Raw genomic sequence first — 17,540 nt, forward strand, 5'->3', positions numbered from 1 at the left:
TCTCCACCATGAGTGCTCCGACGAGTCAGTGAAACACCCCGACTAATATACACCAAAAACATGCATATTCAGTTCCATGTCAATGAGTTCCCAGAATTCTTTTACATAGTCATTTTATTTCCTGGAATTGGCTATCTTTGTAATTATGCATGCTGGAGGGTCTCCTGTGGGGGTCTTTGTTGATTCTAGTCCTTTGTTGTCTTTGTCCTGGTCTCTCGTCCTGGTCCTGTCTCCAGTCTCCCGCTGGTAGATTGCCCAGGTGGGTCAGAGTCCACATGAGTGTTACCTGTAGGCACCACAGGTTCTTAGAAGACTTGATGTTATCACAACCTACAGGATGCTTGGCATGGTTGACTGATAGTTTCACAAAGCACCTTGTTTTAAAGCAACCCTCTTAGTATAGCAAATTCATTATTTTAGTAAACTTTTATTAGGCTATATTTCTATTAAATTTACTAATGAATATCCTATGATGTATCAATATGTATGTGTATATATACGTATGAGTACATGTAAGTAAGTATACAGCATTTGTAGGCATAGCTCTCTAGATGTCTATAGGTACATTCGGTTAATGTCTATGAGGCAGGTGTTTAAATAAGATAGCTGAGTATGTATGTGTTTTATCTGTGAAGCTGGGCAAATACATAGGCAAAATTGTTACTTCAAAACAGTAAATCCTCAAACAGTGGAAGTTATGCGTTGAACTGAAAGCAAATAGAAAAAGAAATACAATGTTCCCTGAGAAAGCTGCAATAAAATTATTCATAGAAATTTCACGGCTAGAAGGTTACAAGGTGGAGAAGATCCGTGGTTCTGTAGTTGTGAAAAAGAGACATTATTAAATATTTGCCTAACAGAATTTGAAGGTAACACTTCGAAATCTTGTATATAACCAACAGGGAAAAAAAAAGGCAGAAGGAAGGTATGGGTGGGAAGGAGTCATATGGCACAGAATAAAAGTCAGAATTTATGAAGCATACAAGGTACTAAGGAGTGCTCAAAATCATCTGGAAAAACTGGATTTCTGCAAATGTTAATGGCACTTGGAAGGATTTATTTTCAAAATACATTGAAAACCAAGAAATTCTATTGATGCCTTAGGCTCTTACAAGGTGGATATGGGTAAAACTGTTGATAGAGAAGATTTTTGATTGAAGGTTTTTGATACAGAGAAGTTTCTATACAGAAAGGAACAGAATTGTGTCTTCATACTACATGAGCATGGTAAACAACTTCCTAATCTATTTGTGAAGTAAGGAAGGTTTTAATGGCATCTATTAAGTGTAAGGATTTTCAGATTAGTAACCAAGAAAATGTGAATCTCAGAGTCAGAACTGATTTGACTGAAGAGGCACTTGGTTCAGTGGAGTTAGCTATTTAAAAGTCCTGGCATACTAGAGAAATCCCAAGGTCTTGGAAGAACATGTGCCAGCATTTACAAGGAAGAAGTAAGATGACACAAACTACTGTTGAGACGGTTTCACAAAAATAATCATAGGTGAGAAAGTGTGAAGTTATTACAAGCCAGCTAACAAGGGCTTCAGCAATGAAAACCTTAATAATTTTGTATGTTTTTATCTCTTTGGGAAAATTATGAGAAACAAATCTGACTTCATTCTGTGATGAAACAATACATTTGGTTGATAAAAGTACTGGTGCAGATTTAACAAACCAAGAAATTAGTGAGTTCTGAAGAAACAATAATAGTATATGTATGCATTGTAATTTGCGTTGTATGGATTATAGAATTATAAAATCATAGAATGATCAAGGTTGAAAAAGACCTTCAAGATCATCAAGTCCAACTGCCAGCCCCTAACAACTAAACCATCTCCCGAAACACCATGTCTTTTCATACTGCCTGCTGAATTCAAAGACATCCCCAGAAACTGCTCACTCTGCTCAGGTGTTATATCAGTTCTTTCATATGTTAATCACAGAGGTGCATCTGTTGTCCCTCTAATGGCTCCTTGGCTGAGTTTGGAGCAGGGGGAGCTTCTCAGCTTCTTATCGGAGCCACTCCTGTGGCCCTTCCCCCTCTACCAAAATATCCTGCTAAACCAAACTAGCACACTGCCACACATGCCAAAGCCTGAAGCTGCAACACCTCTTGGCAGCACAGGTACCCACATAGTTTTTGTTATGTTGGAAGCTTGGAGGTTGTCCAGAGGCACAGAGGTCATCTTTAACAGGATGCCCAGGGAAGTGGTGGAGTTGCCATCACTGGAGGTGTTAAAAAAATGTGTGGATGTAGCACTTTAGGACATGGCTTAATTGGCCTGGAGGTGTTGGGTTGGCGGTTGGACTTTGTGATGTTAGAGGTCTTTTCCAACCTTAATGATTCTATGATTCAGAGCAAAATGACAGGACCAATTAGGAAGGTCAAAAACAGGAGTCACTTTGAGACATTACTCTGGTCTTACTAACTCAGTATCTCTCAGTCTCCCCACAGATAATACAGAGTACTGGTGGCACCATAACCTGCAGAGAAAGGTACAGTGAGAATCAACAGCTGCGAGTTATAGTTAGGCATGTTCAGAGTAGAATAAGATATCATATACTCAACAGTGAGGATTATTGTCCTAGCCATCTGTCAATAAAAATGGTAGACTATCTCTCAACATCTTCAAATAAAGGCCAGTTTTTTGTGTTTTGTTTTTGTTCGTTTGTTTTGGTTTTGGTTTTTTTGTTGTGTCCCCCCCCCCCATGCTGTCCTTTAATAATAATAATTTAAAAGAAATATTTAATGGATCAGTTAAAAGAGAGACTGGGTAAAATCCCAAGCCTATGTTACACATGAACTGAGAGCTGTTGGCTTGTCTACTTTTTTTGGCCCATAAACCAGCATAAAGGAAAGAAAAATAATGGAGAAATGGAAGAAATACATTAGGAGTGGCCGTATTCCTCAGAAGGAGAAATATACCATGACACTTGATTTTATTTGACTGTCTGCTCTCTTATGTTTCCCACTAGAGTTGCTGTGAGGAGTCCACATTTACTGTGTCTCTGAAGGTCTCAAGCTATATTTAGACCACAAAACCAAGTAAAGCTTATACCCTCAAGCAGGAAAAGTAATACTGATTGATAAACAGTGTGACCTTGTGTCTAACAACAATGTTCCTTATATTTTAAATGTAACTAAGACATTAAAAGTTCATCAAAGACAAATTTGATCACATTAGAAATGGATAAATAATGCTTTACGTTCTATGTCGCTGGGAGGCAGCCATGCTGCCTTCCAAGGTCGAATGTGCCTTGGCCAAGTGCCACATGACATTGCTGTCTGGCCATGTGAATTGAGAAGCAGGAATCTGGCCATCATCTGCTGAACTGCTAGGCAGAGCAACCTGTTATAAGGTATAGCATGTCAAGACAAATAAATACTAAATGTAGGTGTTTAAAACTAGTTATTTAGGAGAATTCTGCTCTGCACAACTGGGTCATGCTTTGAAGAACTTATGTCTTAACAGAATGTCCCCCATTGTCTATTTAACATCCTGGTTATTCCTAACAAACCATAAAATTTGCATTTTCCCTGCATAAATTAAAAGTTCTTTTTTACCTCATTTCTCCAATTTCACAAGGTCTTTTGAATTCTAATCCTATTCCCTAGTGTGGTTGAAGTCCATCTCTGCTTGGTTTTAGATGTGTGTTTTGTGGAGTTTTCAATTTCAGCTTTCACTTCTTGTGTCCAGAGAACTGTTCCCTCCTTCCCATAGACAAGAGACGAGTTAGTATCTAGTAACCAGTTCAGGCTTTTACAGCTTAAAAGATCAGTCCACTGAAAGCAAATGTTTTGCTTATTTTTGTTATTACAAGCAAAGTCGCTGGTGATTCCAAGACTGTAATTGTGTTAAACCTATAAAACACACATGAAGAGAAGGACCCCAATTCAATTTGAGAAAAGAAGCCTCAGGGGAGACCTTGTTACTGTGTTTCAGTACTTAAAGGGTGGTTACAAAAAAGATGGATACTCCCTTTGTACAAGGAGTTACATGGAAAAGGTGAGGGTAATGGGTACAAATTACTCCTAAGGCGGTTCTGATTGGACACAAGAGCAAGGTTTTTCACAATGAGAACAATTAGACACTGGACTAATCTCCCCAGGGAAGTAGTGAATTCCCCAACATTGGGCACTTTTAGGACTCAGCTGGGCCTGGTGTTGGGCCATCCCGTCTAGACCGTGTTTTTCAAAAAAGGTTGGGCCAGATGATCCTTGAGGTCCCTTCCAACCTGGAATTCTATGATTATTTGATACATTTGATATTATTTGATATGTGTCACAAGCCGATACCAAGAGGGCTACCGGCTGTCAGGTGTTTTTGTGACTTCTCCCCCCCCCCCCCCAGTTTGGAGGGGTTGTTAAATGAGCCCGAGGGTCACACGTGGCACTCGCCTCTCACAGCGGAACGGCCGCTGCGGGACCGTATTTCGGGGTGGTAGTTAGAATGCACCCCCACCACGCCCACAAATTGCTACTGAGACCTATGTTTAGTCTACGGGTTAACCGGTTTATTAAGGGTTAACACAAACTGAAGGATGAGGTTTAAGGAAAATATAAAAATGACAAATGGCTACCAGGGATATATCAGGCCAGTAATGTGACCTTTAGGGAGGTCATGCAAAAAATACTGTGCTCTTAAGGCGTTCTCTCTGAGGAAGGGTTGTGGATCAAAGGAGAGGGAGGGAGGAGTTGAGCCTGGCAGGACAGTTAGAAAGTGCCTGTGTCTGTGTGCGTGTGTGTGTTTGTGTCTGTGTGTGTGTGTCTGTGTGTGCCTGTGCCTGTGTCTGTGTCTGTGTGTGTGCCCGCGCGTTCACCCTTCCGTAGCTTGCGGCTCCTGAGATGTGGCTTCTTTTCCAGCCGGCAGGGCTCGGCAGCAGGTCCGTAGGGGGCGGCTCCCCAGTTGCAGCGGCGACCCCCCAGCAGGCAGCAGCCGGGCCGGGCAGGCTGCAGCCCCGGGGCAGAGCGGCAGCCGGGCCGGGCAGGCAGCTACGGCAGGATCTAGGGCGGTAACTAGCAGGGGCAACACATAACTTGTTGCCCATCCTTCCTGCCTTGCGTCACACAAGTTCAACATGGAAATGTCAGAAGTCCTGAGAGCTGTGCTCACCCTTACAAATAATTATAGAATCATAGAATCACAGAATAGTTTGGTTTAGAAGGGACCTTAAAGATCATCTAGTTCCAAACCTCTGCATCAGCAGGGACACCTCCCACTAGACCAGGTTGCTCAGAGCCCCATCCAACCTGGCCCTCAACACTTCCAGGGATGGGGCCTCCACAGCTTCTCTGAGCAAACTGTTCCAGCCTCTCACCACCTTACAGTGAATCTCCCCTCTTCCAACTATAATCCATCCCCCCTTGTCCTCTTGCTACAAGCCTTTGTAAAAAGTCCCTCCCCAGCTTTCCTGTAGGCCCCTTCAGGTACTGGAAAGCTGCTATTAGGTCTTCCTGGAGCCAAGTTGCCAAGTTCATCACAGGTCAGCCTAGGAAGAGTCCTTTTGTGCTTGAAGTGTTACAATGATACAGCTCCCTGCAGTGGGGAAAGCTGATCTTTATAGAGCTTGTTCCCACCTTGGTACCATATGCTCAGGCTGAGAAGCTTCTAATTCCACCTGTCACCCTCAGCCTCTTGCAGACTGATAGTGAAGTGCCTAATGCACAGGAATAATTCAAAGCTAAAAACCTTCTCCCATAGTCCCCTGGGCAAGGACAGACAATCACAGAGTCACAGACTGATTTGGGTTGGAAGGGACCTTACAGACCATCTAGTTCCAACCTCCTGCCATGGGCAGGGACACCTCCCACTAGACCAAGTTGCTTCAAGCTCCATCCATCTTGGCCTTGAACACTTTCAGGCAGTTGCTGCTCCTTCTTCCCACTGCCAGCATTTTTATTTCATCAACAAAACTTGATTTGAATCAAGCTAAAATAATGACAGAAAAAGAAAATGATGCAAATGAACGAATAAAAGAACGACAAAATGAGAAAATGATGTAAATGAACTAATAAAAGAATGACAGAACGAGAAAATGATGCAAATGAAGGAATAAAAGGACGAGAGAAAGAGAAAATTATGCAAATGAACGAATGTAAGAATGACAGAATTTAAGCATGAGCAAATTAATGAATAACAGAATGACAGAACAAGAAAATTATGCAAATGAACGAATAAAAGGATGAGAGAACGAGAAAATGATGCAAATGAATGAAGGTAAGAATGGCAGAATTAGAAAATTATGCAAATGAACTAATGTAAGAATGAGATAATCTAAAAAAGAGCAAATGAATGAATAAAAGAACCACAGAATGAGAAAATGATGCAAATGAATGAATAAAAGAATGACAGAACAAGAAAATTATGTAAATGAACGAATGACAGAATGAGAAAATGATGCAAATGAATGAATAAAAGGATGACAGAACAAGAAAATGAACAAAAGAACGACAGATCAAATAAATGAACTAAGAACAAATAGGAGGAAGGGAGAGATAGAGGGAAGGATGGGCGAGGAGTGATAGAGAAAGAGAGAGGGAGGGAGGGAGGGAGGGAGGGAGGAAGGGCGTGACCAGGGAGGCAAGGAATGTTGGATGTGGGAAAGGATGGAGGGAGCAAGGTCGGAAGGGAGGGAGGACTGCAGGAGGGGGTGCAGAGAAATATTAATTTTGAAAGTCTCTCGTTTAGCAGTTCTCGGCTGGCCGGTTGATGCCCGAGCTGCTCTTCCAGAGGTTCTGAAGGCGCTCGTAGGAGCAACACCGCCGCGGCAGCCGGTGCCAAGGGACCCGCCTCGCGTCCTGGGGAGCCCGTCAGCCTGAGGCGGGCGAAGCGGTGTTGCGTAACCAGGCCGGTTAGCTCAGTTGGTTAGAGCGTGGTGCTAATAACGCCAAGGTCGCGGGTTCAATCCCCGTACGGGCCACACGGTGTCTCTTTTGTCCACCCTCTCAGTTGCGGAGATCGTTCTCACTGAATGCCGCGGGTTTTCTGTCCGGTTGGGTTTTTGTCAGGTTTGTTTTAGAGGGGGAAGGCTAGCACGGAAATTAACACAGCGGCTCCCTCCGGGGGGCCTGGCTTCCACGGTTAGAGGGCAGGAGGTGTGAGCCATCCCGGTGGGGTCGGGGGCCGAGGGGGCCGCACCAGCCGCCGCTGTGAGCCTGACCGGGCGGTCCTAAAGCACGTTCCGGCTGGAGGCGCCAATCCCTACAGCTCCTTCCTCGTTAGTATAGTGGTAAGTATCCCCGCCTGTCACGCGGGAGACCGGGGTTCGATTCCCCGACGGGGAGGCTGCATTCCCTTTTCCTAAACTGGCGGTAGATGCAGCCCACCTCCTCCTTCCTTTTCCCCACAGGGTGGGTAAGGAGACGAAGGGGAAGGCCAAACCAGCCCGGCGCTGGGAGCAGCGTGAAGTGCTACTTGGAGGACCTCTGGGCAACACCAAACAAATGGTGGATCCGTCCCCAGTCTCCCTCACAAAGGAGCCAGGGCAGCTGTGGTGGCTTTTTCCCAGCTGAGATGGGCAGCACAAAGTGAATTTCTCCTGAAACTGGACAGCCAGCCTTTGCCTCTCCTCAGGTGGGATAGGCCTCGACCCAGAATCTCCCATTCACTGATCAGTCAAGCCCTGCTCCTGCAACACAGCTTAAAATACTTCCTCCCCCTCACATCAATGTAGATACCATCAAAATACATGTGGTTAAGTACCACCTTTCCCACAACTTCCTGAAAAACAGAGTTTGAGCATACCAAAACAGAGTCAAAGCATACCAAATATTCCCTTTATTCTTTACAAAAATACTTCTAAATCATCCCAACATTTTCTAAGCAATGCCATTTAGGCACAGATAATGCTTCCCTTCCATGGGGAGAACACTGCACAGTAATTTGCCATTTTGCAGTCAAACAAATCAGTTGAGGAAGTTCTTAAGCATTCACAGCAGTCCTGGAAGGGCATCGCCAGCCCTTCACTAGGCAGTATCAACAGGGGGTGGTAGCATTAGATGATCAGTCTTAAATAACAAGTTCACATATTTGCAAGTTACAAGAAGTCTACAGCATTATTAAGGCACCAGTTAAGCGTACAAATATTTAGCTGTACTAAAACGCCACACCCACAGCAGCCAGAATGAGCTGGTTTGCAGGCGTTCCTCTTCCTTCATAATGGCTCAGGGGTAGCAGTTCATCTTCTTCACCATTTGTGTCAGTGCACCCAGTCTTTGGGATTGCGCAGAACCTCCAGGATTTCTGCTTCTTTGGAGCTCTCTGGAGGGGTGTGCATGTACTCCCACCTGCAGGGAGAGGGGAAACTCACTCGACTGCCCAGCTGGCTGCCACTGACTTGAGCTGCCTCTTCTGAGGGTGCAGAGCTGCACAAACAGCTCACACTCTCACATCACACAGATGGGTAAGGCCACAAATCATTAAGTTCAGTAAAAACAAATAACACTGGAAGAGACAGGAGAAATGTTAACTTCATCTTCTTCCCAACTTCTGGAAAGGCTGGAAGAACAGAAAAAGAGCAATGCCCTCTACCCCACAATCCATCCAGGTTTAGTTTCAAAGATCGTTTAGCAGTCTCTTGTGGCACAATAGTATCACCAGGAAAACAAGTCAAAAAAGAACCCAGAGAAAAGAGTGTGAGGATACAAGGCCAAAGGGAAATTGCCAGCTTCAAACTTTTTATATCTTGATCCTGATGCAATACTTTCAGCCAGCCAGGGCAAGTTTTTCCAGAAGCTGGACTGGAAGCACTACAAGTCCATATTGAATCTTGGGTTTTGAAACAAAGTTGATGAGAAACTTTTTATTGGAAAGTCCATTAAGAGGCAAAACAGAGAAAAAAAACTGACTACAAACCAGAGGGGACAAGTGTCTTTTTTTTTTTCTTTTTTTTTTTTTTTTACCCAGAAAGGACCCATCCATGCTATGAAGCGAGCTATTTACATTGATGAAAACATGCAAAATCAGAACATCCCAACAACAAAATAGGACTCTGCTTCACCACCAGGTCAAGGACACCTCTAGTGTGGACAGTGGGATAAAGCTATATGATGAAACAGGACTTGCCTGCATGGTTAAAGTTAAAAGGTCAGTTTTTCTAGCAGAGGCAGGTGAGAGTAATGAAGTCTTACAAAATTCGTAATAAGATCTGTGCTACTCAGCACATCGAAAAGCAGCCTAGAAAGGGGAGCAAACATTAAATGACAGTTTGCTGACATTACAAGATTAAGAAAGGTAGTTTAAAACATTAAAAAGCAGTTTAAAAGTTAATATCAAGCCAAGCAAACGAGCAATACAACAGTGGGTGAAATACACTGATGACAGATCTGAAGTGATGAACACAGAAAAAAGTTACATACACAGTGAGAGACTAAGTTAACTTGTATTGCCCAGAGTAGATCACGGCATCATAACAATTGTATGAAAAAGCCTGCTAGCTGCTTAGCAGCTGTCAAAACCAGCAAACAGCATACCAGGATTAAGAAAGGAATAATGAGCAACATCATTATGCCACTGTGTGAGTCAGAAGAATCCTTGCGTCTTGGATACACACGTAGCTTATGTTGCCTGTTCCTGATCCCAGTTGAGAAAGGGCACAGAAAACTTAAGCCTAGAGAAAAGTGGCAAATGTGATCAAAGGTACGGAACAGTTTCTGTGTAAGAGGGAGAACTCTCAGCCTGGAAATAAGACAACAACCAGAAGCCTGTAAAACAAGAACTGTTATGGAGAAAATGAAGAGGAAGCAAATCTAGTTACTCACTGGAAAGTTGAACAAGGTCATCAGGCACAAGTAGAAAACAAAGACACTTTTTCATGCAGTTAAACTGTGGAACTCCGTGCCACAGGCTTGTCAGGACTGCCAGAAGCTGACATGGTTTCCAAGAGCTACTAAACAAAAAACCATGCAGCAAGGAAGGGAAACCTATTGAGATGTACTAAGCATAAAAAACACCACTTTTTTTTCTTGGTCAGAAAATATCTACGCCATACATTATTGGCAACTGGGCAAGTGTCGCAGGCCAGAGAAAGGATGTCTGTGTATTTGGCCAGTTCTTGTATTGGGCATGAACTAACCACTGATAAAGAGATTGGACACCAGGACAGACCTTTGATTTAATCCTATAAAATATTTTAATAAGAACAGTGCTGTTCTGGTTTGGTGGGTTTTTTGGTAGCAGGGGAAGGGCCCCAGGAGTAGCTCGGGTAAGAAGCTGAGAAGCTCCCCCTGCTCCAAAACCCAACCAAGGAGCTATTAGAGGGACAACAGATGTGCCTCAGCAATTAACATATGAAAGAACAGATGTAACACCTGAGCAGAGAAGCACTTGGGGGAGAAGAGCTGTGCTGGAGAGGCAGAGCGGTGCTGGTGGTTGCTGAGGAAGAAGTGGAAGAAGGTGCCCAAGCAGAAGTTTCCCTGCAACCCATGGCGAGATGGCAGCTGTCCCCCTGCACTCATGGAGGAACGTGGTAGAACATTCCCTGAAGGTGCCAGAAGGGGTGAACTTGGCCATTGGACTTGGATTTTGCGGCCAGTATTTTTGCTGCCAGTGGACTCTGATTGTGCAGCTTTGGAAGACCCCAGTGCCAGGGGAATCGGGTGTTCCCGAAGCAGCCTGTGACTGTGGGAAGCTGAGGCTGGAGCAGCTTGCTCCAGACCTTGTGGGAAGGACTCTCTCCCATGGGAGAGACCCCATGGGGAAGCAGGGAAGGAATCCTTCTTCCTGATGGCGCAGCAAGAACCACCAGCCTGTGGAACTGACTCTAAACCCCATCCCCTGTCCCCTTGTGCCACTGGGGAGAAGGGAGAGAAACCGGGAACAAAGCAATTTGGGCCCGGGAAAAAGGGAGGGGTGGGGTAACATATGCAAGCCCTGCTCTGTGTGTTGTCTGTGTCCTGTGTGTGTTTGATGAGTGTGAAATCAAATTATTATTTTTTCCCCAAGTTGAGTCTGTTTTGCCCAGGACTTTAATCAGTGAAGAACCCTCCTTGTTCTTTGTCTCAACCCATCAGCTTTGTCCTCCTCATCCCAGTGGGGTCAGGGCTGAGTGAGCGGCCATGGGGCTGCTCCTTTGTTGGGCCTAAACCATGACAAGTGCCAACCTGCAAGTCCACATAAGTATGCCCTTACCTTGCAGTCAGCGGCAGAGACATGAGAATGCTTTCAATTCTTGATCCTGGGGTGAGGAGGCCAAATTTTGTACCTCTGTCATAAACCAAGTTGAACTCTACATACCTATGGGGAGTGGAGAGATGAAACAGAAAACCAAGTTTATTACCAGAACTTGCTTGTGGCTTCTTCAGTTAGCAGACATCAGACAAAACAGCCTGTACTTCTGCTGTGTTGGGTCTCAGAACAAACCGTGGTCTGGGGCCAACTGTTCTCTAGCATTCTCTGCGTAGGGATGCAGGTGTGATCTTCCCACTCCGCAAAGCGCCAGAAGTAATGACTTTCTCTAACAGACTATGGCAGACAAACTAAACTCCTCAAGGCGAGCATTCTGCATTACCGAATAGGATGCATGACTCCCTCACCCTTACGCTTCTCGTGTCACAGGGCAGTCTTATCACTGGGCTACAGGAGAGGGCAGGATTCAGGACACCAAGCACGTACACAGCCCCTTGCCTGTTACAAAGCAGCAGCTTCTCTTGGGTTTTGAAGGTGATGGAGAGAAACTGGCATTTTTATAAGATCTGCTTGTGCTGCAACATGGGGGGGAGGGCCATGGATGAGGGTGTGCTAGTATCTTCTTTGCACCCTCCCCAGAAATCTAGCACTGGATTTCAAAAATAGTTCTGTGCACAGAAATACTTAAGTTCTCTGGCAAGCTTTAGAATGCTCATGCAAACTCAGCCCACACTACAACAAGACAGAAATCCTGCAACCACGAAGAACTAGCTGTTTTTTTCTTGCCAGCACAGTCCACCTCCTATGTATTCTTTTGCTCCTTCAGTACTCACCGTCCTCTTCGAAGCTGCTGCCATAGCTTTTCCTCTGGTGTGAAGGAGTCATGGCAGTGCCTTTTCACAATGGGAATGTAACAAGGCACAACAGCTTTGGCACAACTCTTCACAAACTGGAATACCTCCTCCTTGGAGGGAGAGTCCACATCGTCAAAAAATATGCCTCCAATCCCTCTTCGCTCACCACGGTGCTTGATGTAGAAGTAGTCATCGCACCTAGAAGAGGTAGCAGACAATTATTAATACAGTCCAGAGTACTCAAATAAATTAGCAGAACTCCAGTTATATTGGGGCAATCCCAAGCACAGATACAGGCTGGTTGAAGAATGGACCAAGAACAGCCTCAAGAAGGACCTGGGAGTGTTGGTCAATGAAAATCTCAATATGAGCTGGAAAAGTGAACTCGCAGCCCAGAAAGCCAACCACATCCTGGGCTGCATCAAAAGCAGTGTGGCCAGCAGGGACAGGGAGGTGATTCTCCCCCTCTGCTCTGCTCTCATTAGTAGTACTCATCTGTAGTACTGTGTCCAGTTCTCGAGCCCCCAACACAGGAAGGACAGAAAGCTCTTGGAGTGAGTCCAGAGAAGGGCCACAAAGATGATGTAAGGGCTGGAGCACCTCTGCTATGAATACAGGCTGAGAGAGTTGGGGCTGTTCAGCCTGGCCCTAGCTCTGGGAAGACCGTATAGCAGCCTTCTAGTACCTGAAGGGGGACTACAGGAAAGCTGGGGAGGGACTTCTCAGCAAGGCCTGTAGTGATAGGACAAAGGGTGATGATTTTAAGCTGTAAGTGGAGAGATTTAGGTTAGACATCAGGAAGAAATCCTTTAGTGTGAGGGTGGTGAGACACTGGCACAGGTTTGCCTGGGGAAGTTGTGGATGTCTGGGCTCTGAGCAACCTGGTCTAGTGGCAGGTGTCCCTGAACGTACCAACCCAAGAGGAGACAAGAAAGCCATGGTCACTTAAGGAAAAATGAAAAGGGAGACAGCCTTCCTTCAAAAAAGGCTTTTTACTAAGTAAACCTGGAAGGTGGAGTCATCCTAGCAGTGGCTTTTCATGGCTCACTTTCAGGTTTATGAAGGAGTAGGTGTAGCTTATCCTACAACAGGGAGGCAATTAAATCCCTTCTGTGTTTACTGGGAGTATGTAAGTGTGCAATTACTATAAATCAGCTGATGCGTCATATTCACACCCTGTCTTGCTTTCATAGCTGCTTGCTTGGGCAGCCATACTCTGCAAATCTTCACATGGGGGAGAAATGGAAGGGAGGTAGGAAGCAGAAACCATCAACAGCAAGGAAACCCTGCCTTCCTTAAGGACTAGTTTTTGATACATGTATCCAACCACAGTTGCTGTTCTCAAGTAATGTAAATGGCATGGCCACAGCAGAAAAGACATGGAGATATAACAGATAACCTAAGCTATTTTTTTTATTCACTAGGATGATCAGTTTGGGGTTTTTTAATAGCAGCAGAGAGTTAGGAAAAAGGCTGAGTAAGAAATGCAAAACAAAACAAGCCTGACTAAAGTCTTCAAGTAGATCAGTGACAGTGTGGTAAACATAAGAGATGTTCTGTTTGAGAAAGGTGGGAAGAGGGGCAACACTAGTTAGTAAAGCTTAGAGGAGATTCACACTGCTACAGCAATGAGCACAGCTGCTGCTTACAGCAAACACTCATGCTGGGACTGAGAAAACTGCCTTTGTCCATGCGATACAATTAGTCCTCCCCTGAACTGCCTTCAAACTAAGAAAAGGCTTCCTTCTCTCCAACCCCCTGCAGCTGGCATTATCATCCTACTTGCATTGCAAACATCGTGACCATTAAGGCACACACTCTGAACTACCATGCAAAAATTCCTCAGAGAACAAGACTGTAGTCTTAAGATTGTAAGACTTCTCTACTAAGTGCCTACTACTGTGCTTCTCTACTAAGTGGTTCACACCAGAGCTACAACACCCGCTTTATCTCTTCTCCTCAGACAAGACCTGGTAGCTTACAAATGGGTAACCCCACCTTCCTGGGTACCACAGCTTGTAGCAGATAGGATTATCAGACACAGAGCAGTGAGTTCCCACTGAACAGTGAAGGACCCCATCACCTGTATCTCTCAGCTCAAGAATATTCAGAGTTTGCATAGGAAAAGAATAAGCTTTTCAAGTCTCAGTGAATGTGTCACTGGAAACAAAAGTACAGCTCCATCAAAAGTATGAAGCTTCTACATGAAGGACAAGCTCCTTCATCTACCTGGCAAAAAGAAAATAAAGGTCATGAAGGTCAGACTCAAGAGAAAAACTGTAATGGGATTTTCAGAACTGCAGTGCTGGTACGAGAGGTGACACTAAAGTAATTTACCATGAGTTCACTGAAAGATGAATTAGTGCAAGTCTATTGGGCCAAAGTCTTGTCCTAGCTTACCAGTGGCTAAAAGGAATTTTTAAGTTGCCTAGTGAAGCCTGTGGCGTATAAAGCCTTGCAGAGTCAGGTTAGTTTTTATTCAGGCTGTAGACTTATGATCCTAGTTGTCAGTCCTCTTATTTGAAAAACTCCAACCTCTGTAAGTAAGAGATTGCTTTAAAACTCCACTTTGTTTCAGTGCACATCTGCTGATTTTCATTAGGATATGCTGATACTTTTCAAAAGGCAGCAGGACCTACTGTTCCAAGAGTACACTTAACTGGCAATATCCATGTCATCTTTTGCTCCCATGAAAAGAACCCAAGTGCATCTCACCCACATACCATTTCTTATACTTGGGATACAGCTTCAGATCATGCTTGTCACAGGCTTCTTTCAGAGTCTTGTGAAAATGAACAGCATCCTCCTCATTCAAGTAAGTTGGAGTGAGGTCAGTGCCACCACCAAACCACCACTGTTTATTTCCTATAGGAGAGAGGCAAGCAGCAACATTTCTCTTTTAAAGTTCCAAACAGAAACACATTGCTGGTAGTTCACCAAGGACTGACAACTACTTTTACAATACAAACCCACTATTCAGTGGTGTTCCTAAATATCAAGCATGAAAACTTTCAGAGACTTCAGGAAAACATGAAACAACTTTCAAAGCAGTGAAAACCATTTGTTCAATATTTTGGACCACTGACCCTGACTACAGGGTATCTGCTTTAGAAGACAGGCAACTCCTGTTCAAGAATACAGAAATATTTTACTGCATGCCAAAGAAAGGGTACATTATTATTAAATCCAGGGAAGTAATTGACTAGACATTATCTAAAACGCTCTAGGAAAATAACTGAAAGAAAATGCTGTTTGAGCTTCTGACAGTACACACCCCGTCACAAAGGACAGACGAGCTTTCTGACAGTGCATCCTCTCAGCTTCTGAGACAAAGGCACGTTCCAACCACAATGCTTATCAGTCCTTCACACATCTTTCTTCTCCTAAATTCTAGAATTGGTTCTTTGAATGTGTTTTACATGTATTTATAACCTCCTACGTGTTACCTGAAATATACCCCTGGTATAGGCTGCAAAAAGTGAACTGCAACCACCTCTATGGTACCCAGAGGTGCACATCACGTTGGTTTTCCAGATGCACAAACGAAGGCCCAGAGATTAAGCGATCCACTGGTGCACAAACCGACTCTTGGCACAGCTGGGAACAAAACTTAAGCTCTCCCCCTAGCCTTGCGTTCATGCTTCCTTCATACAGAGCCGTATGTTTCATAAATACTTCACTGGATTATAGTTCTTACCATCTGCTTCCTCAATTTCAAAGTATCTGTAGTTGAAGTGCATGGTTGGAACATGAGGGTTCTTTGGATGGATAACGGAGCTCACACCCATGGCACAAAAAGGCAGCTTCCCTAGACAGAAAGATGCATAGAAAAAAACCCCTCCCGTTCTTCAAATAACTTCATTTATAATAATTTAAGGAACATCACTATTTATCATTAAGTTAAAAGCTATTCTTCCACTACACAAGAACTTCTCATAATTATGAATCAGTGTGCAAATTACTTCTCATTCACACATTCCTGTGCACCTAAGCAATTGCTTTTTTCTCCTCTTTGTCCTAAAATGCAAAAGTATGTCAGACCACCTATTAGATTAAGATTGCTTAAAACATAAAGCACTGCTGAGGCTTTCGACCACCCCCAGACCCACAATTACGCTTTGTGACCTGAACGTGGGTTGAATCACCTTTAGCCTTCTTCGGGTCTTTTCGGTTTTCTGCCTTCACTTATTTGCAACATAACTCCTGTGCTGTTTCACTGCTGAGCTACAGCGTCGTTGAGAAACAGCCTCTGCCTACGGCACACTGCCAAAAGCAGCAAGGCAGAGGGAGAAGCACCTAGCTTTTTAGGGAGACGGAACTCCACCTGCCAGGCTTCCTGGTTAGAAACCACCCTGACACACCAGAAACCCTCCCTTCAGCGTTGGCCGGCCCGGCCTTTCTCACGTCCTGCTCACAGGCCAGGCTGCTTTCAGAGTACCACGGGGAAAACACGTCCCGGTCCCGACCCGACCTCCCCGCCGGACCCCCTCACCGTCTTTGGCCTTCAGAGACTTCCCCCTGCTCCGCATCTGCCGCGCCGCCTCCTCGGACAGGAGCCCGAACACGACGGACACGTTCACGCCCGCCTTCTCGAAGACCTGCCCGTCCTGCAGCACGCAGCTGATGCCACCTCCACCTGCCAAAGCCGGGGTCACTCCGCGCCGGAGCCGCGGCCTCCCCGGGGTGACCGTGCCCGGGGCAGACCCCCGCCTCCCGCCCCGTGTACCTTCCTTCCTCTCCCAGGTGTCGACGGAGAAGGAGGCGCCGGGGTCCAGCGCGGCCAGGGCGCGGCAGACCTCCGCCTGCGTCTCCATGATGAGCAGCTCCATGCGGCTCCGCAGCTCCCGCCGCCGCCGCCGCAGCTCCCGCAGCCCGCTCACCGGCGGCGCCATGAACCGCCGCCGCAGCTCCTCGTCCTCCTTCTCGTCCTCGTCCTCCCCGGACGCCGCCGCCGCGGCCTCCTGCTGCTGCCGCCGCCACAGCCCCAGCCCCAGCCCGCCCAGCGCCCCTGCCGCCGCCGCCAGCAGCGCAGCCCGCCGGGACCCCCCACCTGCCGCCACCCCCGGCGGCGCGGAGCCCAGCGCCCGGCGGCCCGTCGCGGCGGGCAGGCGGAGGGCGGGCGGGCGGCGGGCAGCCCCGCGGAGCAGCTTGGCGGCCGCCGCCATGACGGGCACCAGCGCCGCACTGCCGGCGGGGCGGGGCGGGAGCCGGGGCGGGAGCCGGGAGGGGCGGGATCCCGGGCGGGAGCCGGGGCGGGAGCCGGGGCGGGGCGGGATCCCGGGCGGGAGCCGGGGCGGGAGCCGGGGCGGGGCGTGGCGGGAATCGGGGCGGGAGTCGGGGCGGGGCGTGGCGGGAATCGGGGCGGGAGTCGGGGCGGGGCGGGATCCCAGGCGGGGCGGGGCGGGAGTCGGGGCGGGGCGGGGTGGGATCCCGGGCGGGGCGGGACGGGGCGGGAGCCAGGCGGGGCGGGATCCCGGGCGGGGCGGGGCGGGATCCCGGGCGGGGCGGGGCGGGAGCCGAGGCCGCTCGGCGCGGGATGCGAACCCATGTTGCGGGACGT

At 46.7% G+C, this 17,540-nt stretch overlaps 1 protein-coding gene and 2 non-coding genes across 3 annotated transcripts; 2 read left to right on the top strand and 1 right to left on the bottom strand.

Moving 5' to 3' along the window:
* Nucleotides 1–6,847: 6,847 nt before the first annotated feature.
* TRNAI-AAU (transfer RNA isoleucine (anticodon AAU)) lies at nucleotides 6,848–6,921 on the top strand. Its single transcript has one exon. It is a non-coding gene; the product is annotated as a tRNA-Ile (tRNA).
* A 292-nt stretch (nucleotides 6,922–7,213) lies between these two features.
* TRNAD-GUC (transfer RNA aspartic acid (anticodon GUC)) lies at nucleotides 7,214–7,285 on the top strand. Its single transcript has one exon. It is a non-coding gene; the product is annotated as a tRNA-Asp (tRNA).
* A 470-nt stretch (nucleotides 7,286–7,755) lies between these two features.
* CPOX (coproporphyrinogen oxidase) lies at nucleotides 7,756–17,187 on the bottom strand. Its single transcript, XM_051626728.1, has 7 exons — nucleotides 16,707–17,187; nucleotides 16,473–16,616; nucleotides 15,678–15,788; nucleotides 14,704–14,845; nucleotides 11,960–12,178; nucleotides 11,130–11,234; nucleotides 7,756–8,287 (listed from the first exon to the last, which is right to left on the bottom strand). Exons 1-7 carry the CDS (start codon nucleotides 17,143–17,145, stop codon nucleotides 8,200–8,202), a joined length of 1,248 nt encoding a protein of 415 aa, XP_051482688.1. The 5' UTR covers nucleotides 17,146–17,187; the 3' UTR covers nucleotides 7,756–8,199.
* Nucleotides 17,188–17,540: the final 353 nt, after the last annotated feature.

Source organism: Apus apus, chromosome 1 (genome assembly GCF_020740795.1).
Source record: "Apus apus isolate bApuApu2 chromosome 1, bApuApu2.pri.cur, whole genome shotgun sequence".
NCBI classification, from domain to species: Eukaryota; Metazoa; Chordata; class Aves; order Apodiformes; family Apodidae; genus Apus; species Apus apus.

Coding starts and splice junctions, on each gene's coding strand:
- CPOX (XM_051626728.1), bottom strand. CDS start 17,145: ATGGCGGCGGCCGCCAAGCTGCTCCGCGGGGCTGCCCGCCGCCCGCCC. Junction 14,846..15,677: donor TGAAATTGAGGAAGCAGATG/GTAAGAACTATA, acceptor TCTCTCCTATAG/GAAATAAACAGTGGTGGTTT. Junction 11,235..11,959: donor CAGCAGCTTCGAAGAGGACG/GTGAGTACTGAA, acceptor CACTCCCCATAG/GTATGTAGAGTTCAACTTGG.